The sequence below is a fragment of the Apteryx mantelli genome, chromosome 2 (assembly GCF_036417845.1).
Source record: "Apteryx mantelli isolate bAptMan1 chromosome 2, bAptMan1.hap1, whole genome shotgun sequence".
Lineage (NCBI taxonomy): Eukaryota > Metazoa > Chordata > Aves > Apterygiformes > Apterygidae > Apteryx > Apteryx mantelli.
Genome location: NC_089979.1, coordinates 119,466,291 through 119,484,003, shown reverse-complemented (window position 1 = coordinate 119,484,003; position 17,713 = coordinate 119,466,291). Strand labels below are relative to the sequence as shown.

Below are 17,713 nucleotides of genomic sequence, written 5' to 3'. Positions count from 1 at the left end.
TAATAGCTTTTACATTTTTAAAGAAGAACTTAGAGGCTAGTTTTGTTGTTGTAGGTGGTAAAACCCACAATTTCATTTTTACTTTAGTTGTTGAGATTCAACAGCATTGACACATAAGGGATAAAATTTAGGATATGTTGTACCATGTAATGGAAACTCTTTTTAAACATTCAGACAAACATCTCTGCTTTCATTGATAGAGGTGATTATTTCAGTATAGTAGCCAAACAGAGAAGTACAGCAGGAGAGCCTGGGAAAGGTCATACAGTTCAGCACAACTGCATTGAACTTTACATAAACATCATCACCCTACAAGACCATCTTGAAAATTTTTGATAAATCCTTTATGGACTATAATGGAAGGCCAAAAAGCTAAAAAATGTAAACTCATTAGTAAGTAATACTGGGCTGCAAACAATTTATAGGATCAGCTTTGAGCAGAAACCTTTCTTAAAGAATACGGAATTACTTTTCTTTATACTGAAATAGCTGTTCATATAAATGTAATAAACTCAAGGGTTGTCAGGAGTAGATAAATAGCTATAGACAGACTATCGGAAGTTGTCCATTGCAGCTTATAACATTTATTCTGCAACAACCTGTTTTGTTCACTTCATAGAAATGGGGATCGTGATGAAGGTGGTGAAGCCTTTGAAACACATTTCTCACTCTAATACAATATGTCCAAACCCTTTCTATGAGCAAAATGCAAATGATGCAACAGTTCAAATGAAGGATTTCCTTGCCTTTGAATATGTCCCAGGAGATGAACAAGACCCCAAAAGGTTGAAAATACTGCTAGCTACAGACAATTAAGACAATTAAACATTTTTCTACTTTTAATTAATGCAAACTATCCATAAAAAAAGAAAAAAAAAACAAGAAAAGAAGCAAAGATAGCAAAAAGAGTAAACTGAAGGTAAAATAAAGAGCTTATATGTTCAAGTAGTATTAGTGTACAAGACTGCTTTACTACATAAAGTACTGTGATTAACTTGGCTATTTATTACTCATAATTTCACATAGTCTTGCACACTAACACCACTCACTCACTTATTAAATAGCCAAACCTCACTTTGTGGTACATCTTACTTAAAATTCTGGTCAGCTGACATAATATGTCTAAATTTTCAGTATGTCAATAGACACATGTTGGGTACAGACAATATGTCTAGTCAACAGACAAACCTGAGAAGTACTGGAGTACAGTATATGATCATCTTATCACAAGACATGAGGTTTGGGGGTTTTTTTTTCCTTTTAAATCAGCATTTGCAAACACTAATTAGGCAGTATCTTTTTAACAAGTTCCGATGATTCTAAAACCTAGAACTTGACATTCATTTTATAGTACTTGTTGACAAACGTTAATCCTTTTAACATGACAAGTGCAAAGTAATATATAGCTGGTTATTCATGACCAGTGGAACTAATGAGGCCTGGTTTCCTATAGGTTTGAGTCCTATATCCTTGTGTACCTCCACAGCAATAACTTGCCATCCTTCTCACTAATGACTCCCCTTTTCTGTTTCCGAAACTCTGGCACTGCTCCCTCATATGTCACCCAACTATAAGCATGTGCTACAGTGGGAGCGAGTTCCCTACACTGACTGATCCTGGGGGCCCTTTAGCATTACACAGGAAGCCTCCTCAGCCATGCAACAGCACATTGCTGAACCCAGCGGATATAAATTTAAAATAAAAGATTGCAGATACCTTAAAGAGCAAAAGGGAGGTGCATACAAAAAAGGCCAGAAGGAATATAGTGATATTAATAGGTCTTTATAGGCCTATTAGTAGACCTCAGCATACTAGATAAGAACATAAGTTTTATGCTTTATAAATTAATGTAATGAACGCCAAGGGAAACAGAATCACAGATGAGAAGGTTTCACTTCCATCAGTAAGAACTACTCTAATCCAGGATATAAACTCACATCAGTTAGCTCTGCTTTGACCACATCATAACTTTATGACAAAAGAAGAAAAAATGTTCTAAGATGATGCTCCTCTCACATTCAACATCCTTTTTTCTACCTGAGGGTGCAATGAGACCTTTATCTTCAACAACCTAATCTCCATAGGGATAAGCCTAGCCCAAGATAATAGGTTGCCAACTTCATGATTTTTTAAATTTTATAACTTGGGAATTTTAGGTATTGATTCTTTTCTTTCTGTAAATATATAAGTACACATATATTTGTTTTACACATGTCTTTTATTGCACTGCTGTACTCATGTTTAAGGTTGTCAGGAAAAGTTCTTTTAAATCCATTCTTTGAAAGTGGTTGGTTACTTTGGAGTTGGTGTACTGTGACTGATTAGCCACGAGTCCAAACAGAACAGATGATTGATGAGCCCATGCTATACTTTTCCTCAGCTATGGCCCTAACTTGGACCTCTCTCCTTTCCTCAGCTATTGATTATTATGGAACCAATAAGTACTTTGCTTTTTGGACCTCTATGCTCTGTCAAATGAAATTAAAGTTTTCCAATGAGTTCAAAAGATTGGTAAAAAGAGGAAGGAAAGAGACCGGCAGATAGAAGCAAAGACTGAGGGAGAAAGGACAAAGCTCACTTCCTTAGAAGACCACGCTAAAAATGACTGACACTGTCACGGCTTTTTAGCATCTCATCTTTAACTTTTCACAAGGGACCATAGGCTAATCCCAGTCTCCTTAATGACTTCCAGTCTCAGTAATTAAACAGAATTATATTATTCCCTTCTGATTTTTAAGCAGAAATTGTCATTAATTTTAACAGAAAAAAATGCTTGGAAGTTGATAATATAGTATAGTATAGGTAATTTTAAATTCACTCTGTGACTTTAGTTGTGGTATGCTATTCTCTATTTCACTGTTAAGCATTATTGGTGGTTATCATTACATGCCTGATGTACTATCACACAAAATGACACAGTTTGCAGGAGAGAGAAATTAATCCTAGACAGTCTACCTTGTATGGAAGTTGCTAAAATGTATGACCATATCATTTTTATTAATTTGAAACTACAGCAGTAGTAATGAAGCAAGTGCCATCATGAAAGATTTCTTGAGAAGGGGGAAATTTCCCCATGTGGACTGCAACCATTTAAAAATCTCTATCAAATAACACCACTTCTATGAGAAGAAAAAAAAGACAGTTCTAAAGGCTAACAAGCACAAAAGGAAAGTGTGACTAGGGTCTCTGAATGATCCATCAGCAGAAATATTGTTTCTTGGCAGCTGAAGAAAGGCATACAAAGAATTGCAAAGCAATCCTCATTGCTATGGTCTTTAAAAAAAGTCTCTTAAAACCAAAGAAAATCAACAGGACTACCCTCATAATCTGAGTCCCTTATAATGTTTAGCATGCATGTAGGGTTTTTAACTTCTAAAGAACCATACATACCTGAATTAATTATCACACTGTCATGAGGAAATAAGAGAAATTAATCAACCATAATACTCTGGCTTCAATGTTCTGGGACAGCATATTAGCTCATAAATGTTGAATGTCTTCATTAAGAGCCTAGATATAGGCTGTTAATAGGACGGAATAGCACGCCCCTTCCGCAGGTCTGCAGATCACTCAAAATGGGGTGAGCATTTGATGCAATTAAAGCTTTGGGCCACCATTCAGTAAGAGCTCAAGAAGCTGAAGAAACAGGCTGCCATAAAGGTAAATACAAAGTTCTGCCCTTGGGATGGAATAACGTGTGGCAGTGCAGGGGACTGACTGGATGCTAGTAAATACATTGTGCTCCGGCCCCCTAATCATCTGGCTGCCCTTCTCTGGACTTGCTCCTCCTTGTCAATGCCTTTCTTGCAGTTTGGAGCCCAAAACTGGACACCATATTCCAGATGCAATCTCACAAGTGCCAAATAGAGGAAAATAATCAGTTCCCTCAACCTTCTGGTTATTCTTTCTTATGCAGACCAGTATGCAGTTTGCAAAGGCACACTGCTGATTCATGTTCAGCTTGTCCATTTGGACTCCCAGATCTTTTCCTGCAACTGGGAGAAGTTTAGTGCCCATTTTACTAGATCATGTCTCTCTTTGTAACACAAAAATCATTCAAAAATAACAAAGTCAAACATTAGAGAAAGTGGTAGAGGAACTTTAGGATATTTTCTTGTATTGAATACCATATATTTACAATGCACAATGAAAGGGGGGGGGGGGAAGCCCTCCATCTTGTAGAGAGTAACTTTCCTCCTGCCTTCATTCAAACAAAATCTTACAGTCTACAACTACTAAATCAATACTTTCATAATATTCTTATAAACCAAATTTCAGATGTTCTTTAATTGACAATTAGGCCCTTTATCAATAAGGCACTGGCCAAACACTAAGTTTTTAGTACTCTGAAGATTAGCCAACTGGTAAAAGGGATGGGAGAAGACAGGAACATTACTTAAGGTAAGTTATTTCTGTCTGCTGTGCAGTTCTTCCTAGTCAGGATGATGAAGTTCAGTGAGCCCAAGTTAGTGTTATCCAATCCCTAATGATCTGCAAACATTACTGGAATCACTTATGACATAGCACAAGGAAAAGATAGAAGACTTTAATAATGTTTCTATCCCACTTCCTCAATTTGGGAACTATCATGATGGAAAAGATGCTTTTTTTTTTTTCTTTTTAGAGCAGATGAGAAGTAAAAGAGCACTGGCATACAACCAGCAGCATTAAAAATACGAAATGCTTTGCCCTGTGAGACAGTAGAGAGATGTTTAGGGAATAGATGCGGTTTTACCATTTTGTAAATAGTTTTGCACCTAATTAGCCATGCAGAAAGGCATAGCATAGTACTTAGCGCAAAGCATCCCAAGTATGTGTCTATAGTGCTTGTGGGATTTGCTCTAACTTCTTTGCATGCCATTGCGCAGTTTTAACAAGTTATCCACTTGCAGCTCAGGTCAGTCCTTACTTAAGATTTTTGCATCATGCTCCAATGCATAAAGTAAATATGCCCAAAGAAAGTAAAGTAGCATGTACGTATAACCCCAAAAAACCTTAAGCAGCTCTGAGTGCAATAGGCACTTTGCTGAGAATTAACCAAAGAATCAGAATCCTACAAACCTCTCAAAGTCAATCATACTTTCTTCTACTTTCTTTTCTTCCAGCCCTATGATTCTCATATTACTAGCTTCAGAGTGGATCTGTTTCAATCGGAGGAGAGGAGAATGCTATTATCTATGATGTCAAGTTCCTGATGGTCTCCTAAATGATGGAATTGCCCATTCAATCCCTTCAGAGTACAAAGGGCCAAGAATTCAGGTCTCCTAACTTTCTGAATGAGTGCTTTAACCACTAAGGTAATTATGAAAACAAGGGCATGAGCACTACTACAAATCTTTACAGAGTTCCAGGCTGGTGTGTGTTGTGATTTTTCTGTTTTTTTAAATATCTAAGATCAAATTCTTTAAATTTCATCTGCATCATCAGTACTTATACTTTGTTAATTATGTCTCATCTAGCTTCTTTTCCAGTGTGATGATCTATAGAAGAGCAACACATTAACGAAGCCCCATTTTAATTTCCTTTCTGTCTTTGCCTAGAGAATTCAGAAAGTTTTCCTCTCAACTCTTGGCTTAAGAAAAGACTTATCTGTCTAGACTTACAATGTGAATTTCTTCCCTTTCCTTCTGGAGTATACTATATACTGTTATGCCAGTAGCCTAGGTCTTTGATGCATTCTACACAAATAGTACTGTAGATCTATATTGTTGGATGTCAGTTATTCATTAACTACAAACAAGACAAACTATAAATAATACAAATTGTTTAGACTATCAAAGTGTATAGTTCTAATAAATTTTCAAACAAACTTGTATAGATTTCAACAGCAGAAACATTCTCTCCATTTTGTGAACCAGAACCAATTTCTAAATGAAAGGCAGCTTCAATAATAAAATACAGTGAAATAAAGATGTGGAATGGTTTTCATACTATGGCTATATAGTCAGTTCGCACTCCACCCCATCAGTCTACATTGCTGGACTGGGACCGTAGTTAGTTTTTTTTGTTTTGTTTTAGAAGTACAGAATTACTCTATAACTCATCCTTTAACAGGTTTGAGCAGTGAGAAAGGAAGAACTTGTAGAGGCTCTCTTGTCCTGCATTCTGCACTGTTATAGTCAGAGCTCTAGCCCACTCTCTTCCAAAGCCATTCTTCATAAACATAATTAAACTTTCAGTCAGTCATTATTTTATAATCACATTTTCTTGTGGAAACAACTTTCTAAAAGTTATAATTCTAACCCAGAACAGTAAGAGATGTAGATGCAGAGATGAGGAATTCTAGTCAGTTATACTGTGATTATCACTACAAAAATTCACTACAAAATAGAAACGTGTACCATAAGCCCAATGTTTCAAACAGTGCCACATATTACAAGGGACTAGAAAACATCTGTAGCAAGGAGAATAATTAAGTGAAAACAAGACATACCTTCTTCATAGAGTAGCATCATGTTTGTGCTTTTGTTAGCAACCAGATTATTCAGTAAGGCAATTACACTTTGCATTGTGTTACCTAGCACACTGTCTTGGTGTTCCTGCAATAAAAAAAAAAAATACAAAACTAAAATAATCTAGTTTTCCTTTTGGAAAGGAATAGTCTACTATTAATCTTGCAAAATGTAATAATACAAAAACAATACTCTTTCAATACCTTAAAATTCAACATTTAAAATAGAGGAAAATCAGTCAAATATCTTCTCTTAGTAATTTTAAAGGGAATATCAATTTCAGGGAGCCAAATCTAAAATCTTGGACCAAAACTTCTCACACACTACTTTTGAACTGAAAAAAAAAATCCTAGTTGGGCCTAAACTTTCATAACAGTTAAATATGGTACAGAGTGTTATCAACCTCTAATTTCTATATATCCAAAACCAAGAACATTTTCTCTTTGTATGGTATTTCACTAATAATTTTATTCTTTTCCATTTCAGCCTGATAACCCACAGTGAATCATAGAAATCTATTTTTTGTTTTGCGCCCAAGGCTGGATTTTTTCCAAGTTTAACATTAATTTCGTATACGCATCAGATACCTGCTTCTGTATCTAATTACATCATTCTAACGATGTCTTTCTTATGCTTGATGGATTGCTTCAGTGATGTTTCACAATTTTCTGAGGCCATACTGATAAGGGCAAGCTGTTACGGTTTACAAAGAAATTTTTTTTTGCCGTGGTTGTAGATAAAACACTTTGCACAATCAACCTGAAAGGGCTGCATAAGGCAGTGTGACCAAGACATACATTTAGTCACAGTAGTCACAATAATAACTCACATAATTCCCAAGAAGCCAAAATAGAAAAGTGATAAGTTTGTGACCAGCTCTTCCAAATATCAGCCCAAATATAAACATAAACCTGAAAACTTTTCAAATCTCCCTATGAGGTTCAGGAATTATTTTTTCCTATTTGTTCAGACTCAAATGCAAATAAAAACATACATCCAACGTGAAAATGACAACAACAATAAAAAACAGTCATATTTCACATACATCTGGGTCACTTCCATGCTTCCCTTTCCCATTGAATAATCTACAACTCCGATGTTCTCATACTGTCCTAATCTTCCACTTGTTTTATGTAGCTTCACGCTCTGTGATAGTGCACAGAAATTCAAGGGACTATTATTTTTGAAACTTAGGTTGTAGTATTATTTATATAGCGATATCAGTCAGTTACTTCAGGGCTACAGAACATGCTATCTCTCTTTTGACCTATCTCCTGTCTAACAGCAGGCCTTTGAAACAAGTTAAACTTGAAGTTGTACAAGACAAAAAATTAAAAGACTAGGGGTTTGAAGTTGGGTAAGTATTTTAAAAGACAAAAACAACTTCAGCCTTTGAATAGAGTCCAAGGCACACTCTCCCTGAAAGTTCATACTCTTTGTTTAGGAGACCAACTAATGCTGGTGGCCCAGAAAAATTTATTTTCTACATCTCTGCTCAGGTACCTATGACCTTCTCAGATATATACTTGAAAACAACCATAGCAATCTGCCCTTCTTTGGAATAATCTTACTGACCATCTAGATACCACAGCTGGTGCAGAATGAGGCTACCTGACTGTAAACCAGCAGCAATCAAAGAACATATTACTGTTCTTCCAAGAATCCACTCCTCAATCTATGAATAAAAGTCAGAGTGGTATCTCTAGTTTATAAATGATTTTCTGGATTGGGCAAAGACTAAATCATCAGCACTGCATTTAGGCCACATTTTTTGAGCCCCTACCTGCGAATATCATATAATTTGTTGCAGGAAATTCTCAAGTGAGAGACTCTTAATTTTTATTTCTTTACTAGTCTGATGAAATTCAGAATACCGTGAAGTGCATCTTCAATTCCATTTTTGAAGGTGCTCTGTTACAGTGGTGTAAAGAGTTATGCTATGCAAAAAATAAACCTTTTTCTTTAAATATTTAACTGCTGAATGAAAAGTTTTGGCAGGCAGAGGCTCAGGTGTTTGCTTTGAGAGTATTAATTTCTGTTTTTGCACTCAAAACCTCAAATGAAATGCTATTACTTCCTATAAATACCATGAAACATACTTGATAAGGCATAATACACTAACAGATAAAGAAATATAAACAAATATAGTTTCTTTGAACCTTGAGGCTACAACGATTATCTGATTCTACTAGAGCTCTCCAAACCAGAACATAAGAAGAGATAAGGAAGAGTAACTCATAGTTATTTGAAGGACTGCAGTTTCCTACCAAACTCTAAAAAAATATATCCAAGAATCCCAAAATTCTTTTCACTTTACCTAGCACTTTGAGATATCATTTATGATTTCAATAAAGAGTACAACAAATATCTGTTTCTGTGAAGGTCTAAAATACAGCCTAATAAATTTAAATGCTATGTTGGAAAGTATAAATATTACATGTTTTAATGCAGAGGAGTGATGCCATAAAGCCATGTTACTAAAAATAAATCTGAATTTACTTCCTACAGATAGCTGAAAGGTAAGAAAAACATTTTTTCAAAAGATAACAACGTGTTCATCTGATTAGCTATCATCACAATGTCTGATTAATTCTTTTAAAGAACATTTAGAATGCAATAAACAGTAAGAATGACTATTTGTGTTATTCAAGATAATGATAGATCTAGAGAATATATAAAAATAATAACAAAAAAACTCCACCTGTGCCAAAATGACAGAAGATTCAAATTATTTTCTTTGCAAGTATATTTTTGTCATCTTGAGGTTAGTGCCCCATATATTTCACATAAATATCTTGCAGTAAAACTCCCTTTCAAAAATAAACAGTTATAAAAGAGTAGCTGGTAGTTGTTTACCATAGCAATCTTTTGCATTCACCAGGTTACTAACATTAAAATGAAGCCATCTTTGCTTTTAGTGGAGATCAATTATATTATACAACCCTCAATGAAAGGCTAACATTAATGTATTTTGCATATATTAATGCATACGTAACAAAACTTATCTTACCATAATATACAAACTAGCATTCAAGATGCAGCTGTAAGAATCTTTAGGAATGGAAATGGTCTCTTAATGAATAAAGTAATCTTACAAACAGCTGGATTACTGGAATTTTAATGTATGCATCAAAAATGGTTTGTGACAAGATACTAGATTTCAAGAAGCCACAGGCATGCTTTACTTACCTAAGTCATCATTAATTGCTGTTAGACTATATTTTAAAGGTTTATATAAAAATATTTAACTTCTTCATAATCTATCAAGGAGCAAAGCTGATCTAATTTGTGTGCAAGGCACCACAGACTGTGGACATTTAATAAACAGTGCACTTGACAGCTTTAATAAAACATAGCATTTGCCAGCAGAGATAATTAGAATTGAAGCAGCAGAATTCTAGTGTTTGGCAACACAGATGAAACAGCTTCATTAAAATTTACAGCTTTGGCGTATGAAAGGCAGGAAAGCACTGGACCCTGAAGAATCAGCCTTCTCAAAACTAAATGCTTCAGTGCTTAAAAAGGACAGCTATGAAATACCAAGGGCATAACAAGGAAATACTAGTACAAAAAAAAAGAAGCACAGAAGATAAATCAGGCTTTTCAAACAGGACTGCACTGTATTTAGGCCATCAGACTTTTCATTCTAATTTTGAAGGGTTGTATGTTACTAAAAGAAATCAGTCAAATTATTTTTTAAAGCCAGTTAGGTAAGAGGGTGTGCATTAAGAAGGTGGGTGTGTGAATCTCAGAAAGATACTGTGGTCTAAAGTCACCATTCCTCTTCCTTTTAGTGCATCAGAACTTAGAACAGCACAGGCAGACTACAGTATTTTAATTACATTTTAGATTTAAAAAAACAGATAGCAATTGTGATAAGCAGCTACTGATTTGGGAAATTTCATATACATGCCTCCTAGTCATTTATCCAAGATTTCAGAAAATAAAAGTGCACTAAATGCTAACTTTGGAGATATGCTATAAGTCTAAGGACTACTACACAGTGCACTAATACTATGCATTCAATGGAATCAGAGTGTTTAAACTTTAGTTGTACTAGGGGCTCTCCTTCTCAAGCCTACACAGGACCTATGAATGCAAGTTAGATAATTAAGGAGACAGAATAAGAAGTCTTGATCTTTCATGCACTAAAGTCATTGAAAGAAGAAAATTATAGAAGTGAACCATATTTGCTAAAAGATTCTAATATTTACCTGAGGTTCTGTGGCATGGTACAGCCAATATGAAATAAACCTAAGCACTAATATTAACAAGAACCTTTAACAAGAGCACAGTTTAATACTGCATTCAACCTAGCTTATTTTTACATATTTTATTACTTTGTATATATGAAATAGAAGACCAGAAATCTTTCTAGATGTAACAGTAGAACCCTTTCATACAAAACTGCTATCATTAGCATACAGCCTGTAGGAGACATTCACAACAGCATATGCACTGTTCTTCAATCACAAGAGAAAGTCAGCCGAGAAACAAAGTTAATCCACCTATGTGTACATAGTTGGCTAATCAGGCCTTTACATTTTGTTACTTCTGATGCAAAAGACTAGTCAGGCATAAACTGAAAGTGTGTAAATATGATCTCTAACATTAACGTAACACTATTTTGCTTATGGATGATCTAAATTAGAAGCAAGAACATTCTGCAAAAGACATCTCTCTTGTTACTCCACTTGCCAAAAAAAGTCTTTTTCAACAGCTGAGTTCTAACAGAACTAATATTTCAAAATATTTTCCTCTGGGTATGGTCATATAATAAGCAGCAGCTATTAATCTGGCAACTGATTTCTGAAATGGTCATGATTCTTCTTGGATGCATCACAACAGTGATAGATTCAGTCCGCACAATAAAATCAGAAGCCTTGCAAGTTTCGCAAAAATCTCCTGTTAGAACATCAACAACAACAACAACAGAAATGGATATTCTTAGTCACAAAGAGTTTAGGAAAAGTCAAGAGAGGACAGGGAAACAGTACTACAGAGTAATCATTAAGGAGCGATGAAGGAGGAAGGACAGCACTAATAAATACCTAGCATGTCAAGTACCAATCAACAGAAAGCAATATTGTCAGTCTTTTCTCTTATCCCACTGCAGTAGGTGATGCAAAATTTCACAATGGCTTTTTTTTTTTTTTTGAGAAGTACATTTCAACGATCAACTTACAAGTACATTCTCTGGCCATGTCTGTCTTCAGATTTTCATCAGAGACCTAAAGATCTTTCTTTTTATCCTGGAACTCATTTGTTGCATCCTTTTCACTTTCCCTAATTTTTTGTTATCTTAGAGGCAAGCATCTAGCTCTAGCTGTATTTATAGTCAGAATCTTCCAATGAGGCATAAGGAGGGAAGGCAATATTTACAACAGACAGACCTCTAAAGAAGGTTGCCTCTGTAGAATGAAAAGACGAAATTTGTTACTTTCAGAAAACCAACTTCTGTCAAGACATGCAAGTGCTTCCTTTGTGAACCAAACATTAAGAACTGATAATACAAACAGTCTCTCTATTCCCTTCTCTTCTCATTTTATTCTGTTGCATCCAAATCCTATGAGAACAGAACTCCAAAGAAGAACAGATACCAGGAAAGCACTGTGAACAAAAACCATGTTCTTATGCTATATTCCAACCTATTAAGAGGGCAACTACTTTTCCTTCTCCGAGATGACGACTTCATGTTTCAATTTGTAGAAGTTAAAAAAAAGTCACGCTACTCCAAGAAGGGGTATTTAAGTAGTAAGTTAATAAGGATTACAAAACTGCCCTATGTCAGCAAGCATGAGATTTATAAGTTATACAAAGAGAAGAATGCTAAATAATGTTCAGAATGAGAGGTAGACATCCTTCAAAGTTATAAAAGGGTAACAGCACAAAGGCATGTCATCAATACAATCTTACACATGGTAAAAGGAGTAAAGATCCCAGAATACTGAGGCACTTTTTATTTAGTGTATAATTTTTATAGCATAAAATACCAGGGTCCCAAATCCTGAGCAGGAATTCCTTTTTGTCCTTGCTTTTCCTTTACACTTATCTGAGTTAAAAAAAGCAGCTATTAGCATGAAAGTTTTTCACTGAATCAAACAGTGATCTTGGCAAAATCAAAAAGAAACTAATGGTTTAATTCAGTGAAATTTATGTACCATTTTTGGACAAAGGCACAGGATCAATTTTGTTGCAGCACAACACAGAAAATCATAACCAGCTATGCAATCTTATGTTCACTGTTACAGGTGAAGTGCAAAGCAACTTTGCAGCAAGTCTCCAAATTCAACGCTGTTTCTTCTTTCTACAGCATTGTACCCAAAATTCTGGCACCCACAAAACCTTAAAGCTTCTCTTTTTGCTCCTAAATGGCTTTGTGAATGCTTTCTGCACTCCCAAAGGCAAATTTTCTTTACCATCAGCAGAGGGAGCCTGAGAAGACTCCTCTCTCTAGGAAGAGGGACAAGCTCCTTCACACGGAGAACATTGAAACAATTCCCTATAAAGCACCCTTTCTCCACATTACCTGGAGTGGAGGGTTAGGGAAATTAGCCTCCCTAACATTAAAACTAGCCTTTGTGAATAACATCCAGCACATCGTTAAAGAAAAATATCTGCTTGAGACTGAAGAGACAGTACTGAAGAGAATTTACAAAGATATCTTACTCTGGGGCATTAAATTCCTCATATCAAGGAAGATTCCGGCACCCTGGAAGCACTCATGCTGGTGTGTTCTGACGCAATGAAGCTCAAAAAGTAACCGATACCAACACAGCAGTAAATTCATGCTTAATTCCATAATTCGTAGATGCTCTGGAGAGTCTCAAGTATGAGTGAAGCATTTGTACAGCAAAGTCACTTGGAAGCTGCTAACAACCATTAAACCATGAAATTCCCATGGCAAAAGTCTCACTTCTCAGACTTGCATTTTCAGCATCAATGGAAAGGTGGTCCTTAAGCAACTTAAGGATGACAGATACCAATCAACTGACATCTTTTTTCCAGACAGACCTTGCTTTGATGCAAAAAACAGCCTCTTCGCCATTACAAGGGAAGTAGTTTAGATGAGTTTGGGGAATTTGCTAATGACATTTTTAAGTCAGAGAACATAGATTCACTAGACTCATCCAAAGGATATTTAAAACTTTGATTGGAGAAGGTTTGAGGGAGTCAGAATGGAATTTGTACTTGAAATCACAGAAAGAGACATATGCTGAAGAGGGTACAAGGTTAGGGCACTCAGCTGGGATACCAAAAATTCGGTTTCAAGTCTCTGGTAGAACTGGGCTGTGCAGGGATTTGAACGCTGGTCTCCTGTACTCCAGGCAAGTTCCCCAATCCATCATCAACTGTTGAGGAACTGGTCTCTGTCTCTTCTCCCCCTGAACATGCTCTCCTCTCTATAGCTAATTAATTGCTAAATTAATAGTTAAAAGCAGAAACTGAGATTGAATCAGTAATTATACTGCCTACTGAAGTGTGTGAGATCCAGATGAAAATACCATTCCTGAGGATTCAGCAAGGGGTGGGAAAAATATTCATTGTCCCTCTCAATCTGAAATTGAATGTTTTCTTCTTTATACTAACAAACTATCCTAAAACTCAATAATACTGGAGAGAAAGGTGTTGAATGAGTGGCCATGGGCTAGTCAATGTATGTTAATGAAAGCTGACAAGCTAAGAAATGCAGAAAAATGGAACCTGTCTGAATGAGAAAAGGATGCTTTTTCCTACCAGAATTTAGTTAGATTGAGGGGAGATATATTAAAGCTGTCAAAAGTGGCAACAACAACACATTTACGTGTTTAATTTTTGTTTTGACCCTTTGTTTTATGCCTTCTACCCTCAAATAATTAGTTAAATAATTAAATAATTTTTCATACATTCACCCTTTCTCAGTCTGTAAATGCAACAGAAAATGTTGATAATTACTATTTATTCAAATGATATAAAACTTGAAAAAAATGAGCTGTTACATTAAAAGGCAGCATCTGTTGAATATTTTGTTACTAGATTCATGATATAGTTTGATTACATTTTGACATCTTCTAAGTCACTTTATTAATTACTTCTAACTTATTTTCTGTGATTCAGATTTTGAATTTAGGGATTTGCCAAGTAGTTAATTCCTACTCTGAAAGACATTAGGCACCTCTGGCTTTTTTAGCTAAGATTTTCTTAAGGCAGCATGTTAATCTCAGTCTTGGACACTTGTTTCTTATAATTGCTCTGGGGGTTGTGTTTTCCCAAGGAGAGGTGCATTTAGGAAGCAAACATGCTCACCAATCAGACCGCTTGTATCAACTGTCAACATTTCACTCAGCTCAAAGTACCAATACTACTCTGAATGGCTGTCCCAGCCCTTCCCCACTCAACTTATTTCTGTAGCAAAAAACTACATCTTCTGTTAGTTGGTATCAAGCCACCATGCCTCAAGGCAGGAAACAGGTGAGAGCCAACAATATTCCTTAATGAATTGACTGGCTGAACAATGCTGAAGAGTAATACAGCCAGCATTATTGCCCCATGAGAAAGAGTGCATCTCTTTCATGTACCTCTCCTGGGCTTGGAGAGACAAGCAATTATGCTCCAAGCAAATTGCATTCATATTACTGCACTGGAAAGACAAGACAAGAGAAATGATAAACTGATTGATATCAATAAATAAAAACTGTATTTAGCAAAATAACATGCTTATTAAATATAAATCAATAATGGTTAAATAATTTACTTGTCACAATGCTCAAGTATTTTCTGTGTCATTATAGTCAATAAAAATTAATCAATTAACTTTAATGTTGAGAGTTAAGACTGAAATTCAAATACACTCTACAGAAATAGTATAGGGAAAGTTTATCTATCAAGATTCTTCTTTACTCAGTGATCCATGGTCAAGGGAAGACAATCCATGATCTTCTGCCTGATCCCAAATCTAAATCCTAACAACCTCCTTTCAACTCAGCCGCCTCCTCCCTGCCTTCCAATGTTGCAGAAGGTCACAGAATGAGGACAAATTGACTAGGTCCTCCTTTTTAGCACTGTTGTTTCCAGATGACTGAACACTGGGAAGAAAAAAGGCATCATGGATGGCAGATTCAGATACGTTTTTTTTTTGTAATTGGATAATTTAGGACCATGAACATTGGCACACCTTAACCATTTAACCGAATAATGAAATGTTTTTCATTTCCTGGATTTGTCAGTACTTTAGCTGCATTACTCTGTGACATAAAGGAATAGGGTTTCTGGATAAACTGTTTTTGTAAAGTACTTTCTTCTAAATAACTGTTATATCATCTTTACTCTCAACTCTACCTCAAGTTAGTGTTCCCAGATAAATAGCATGTATATTACCCAACACACACTCGCACCCCATTTATCACAGTGTTATCTTGGCACTCGTTCAAGACTGTAAGGATGAATGCGCCTTCTTCTTATCCCAAGTTGTGTATATGAAGTCCTAGAATAGAAAGAGCTGGGGTGAAAGTGAAATCCAATGGGCTGAACAGCCTGAAACTATGATGCTGAGGCAAAGGTTCAGAATTTGTCAACAAGGCTACTATACAACCCTACCTACTAGTATGAGCCTACTACTCATACTAGCCCTAACTGTGCGTCTCCCACAGTGAAACCTTGGATTAACATGCTCCTAAGTATATGTGGATTTGATATGCATATTTAAAATGAATAAGACTTAAACTATTTGCTACCTCTCTTAATATTAGTTTACAAAAATAAGTATTTGCAAAATCCAAACCTAACAAGTGTGGTGTTCATAGCCACCAAAAATTTCACAGCTCTCAGAGAAACAAGTCTGGTACTAAAAACCTACATATGGGAGTATCTGGAATGAGCAGTTTGAACTTATAGCTGGATGAGTTCTGAACTGGAACAAAGGGAAAAAAATAAAAGGAAGGATAGGGTTTTTTTTTCTCTATATACTCTATTCTTTAATCAAAGCCTGTGTGAGGTAACATGATTTTGCTTTATTACTGTTTCCCAGAAGGAATGGCATGTAGTTAGGATGAAAAATTAAAAAGCAGAAATAAATTTAGTGAATAAAAAGACAGAACTTGGAAATTAATGACAGTATTTTCTCTTTGCTTAAAATGTTCTAGGATGTTGCTGCAGATCCCAGACTCCAGAGTTTGTTTTTAAATTAGTTCTGCCTGTGCAAAACCAAAGAAGGCATACATAGCTTTGGTTTTGTTGGTCTGAGACAGAAATAACATTTTTACTTTAATCAAGATTTTTTGGGGGGTTTTTTGCTTCTTGTTTTGCATATAATACTTATTCTCTTCTGTCTCCACCTGTGACCTTATAAAAAGTGAACTTGATGAAGCTAACTTCAGTAGGTAGTATTTCAGGAATGTAATTCAGCAAAACACTTACAAAGTGACAGCCCCATTTCAGTTCTATAAAATGCTGACAGCATGAACACAACACCAGTAACAGGAGTTATATCCTCCAGCCACTGGAATTCATTGATATTTGAAGGCAGCAGTTTCTTCAGTTGGCAGTGGTCTGGCAGCGATGCTAGACTATGAAGCAGTATCTGAGCAGGGACTGATAAGAAGGAAGCAACATGGAGCATGAGAGAAAAGAGAGCTGACAAGAGAGAAACTAATAATCCCAATCATACCTGCAATGTGGAGCCGACATAATATAAATTTATGTGCTAATAGATTACTATTCTTGTCAATTTAAAATAGTATCTATATTTAGTCACTTGAGTGACAACATCCACCTTTTCACATAGTGACCGCAATTAAATGAAAGTTACAGATCTAAAGCACTAACTGTCCTCATCACCCAGCCCCAAAAGAAAAGGCAGAAAACATAATCTGCTTCTCCCAAGTGCACAAAAAGCATATAGCACAATGAATTTTTGAATGGCCAGAGTCTTGCTCCCACAGCGGCAATCTTTACAGTGTCAGGCAGTAGACAGTTTGAGAAACTCATGGCACAGACATGCCCAGCACTACAGCGTCAGGTACTGCCCCACCAGTATTCCCTGAGGCATCCTTTGTGCGCTTGCCCAGCACAAGGAGAATGCCACTTTTGGAAACTATCAGTCTCAGTTGCTCTGAACTCAAGTCCTACACTTCAAAGAGGAGCAAAAGGACAACTTTGGCTTTAAAAACTGGTCCTACCTCAGATCTACAGGAATACAAGGAAAGAATAATAATTCTGCTTCACATAAGCATTTGCAAAGAGGTATCAGCTACCATGACTTAAAAGAAAGTATGCTCACTGCT

The 17,713-nt window shown here is 35.9% G+C and overlaps 1 protein-coding gene across 1 annotated transcript in view; it reads right to left on the bottom strand.

The window, feature by feature from the left end:
* The window catches only part of ULK4 (unc-51 like kinase 4), a 249,784-nt gene that overhangs the window by 89,936 nt on the left and 142,135 nt on the right, over window positions 1-17,713 (bottom strand). The window contains exon 32 of the mRNA XM_067292453.1: window positions 6,434-6,539. Coding sequence (XP_067148554.1) covers window positions 6,434-6,539 — 106 coding nt within the window. The remainder of the gene's footprint in view (window positions 1-6,433; window positions 6,540-17,713) is intronic.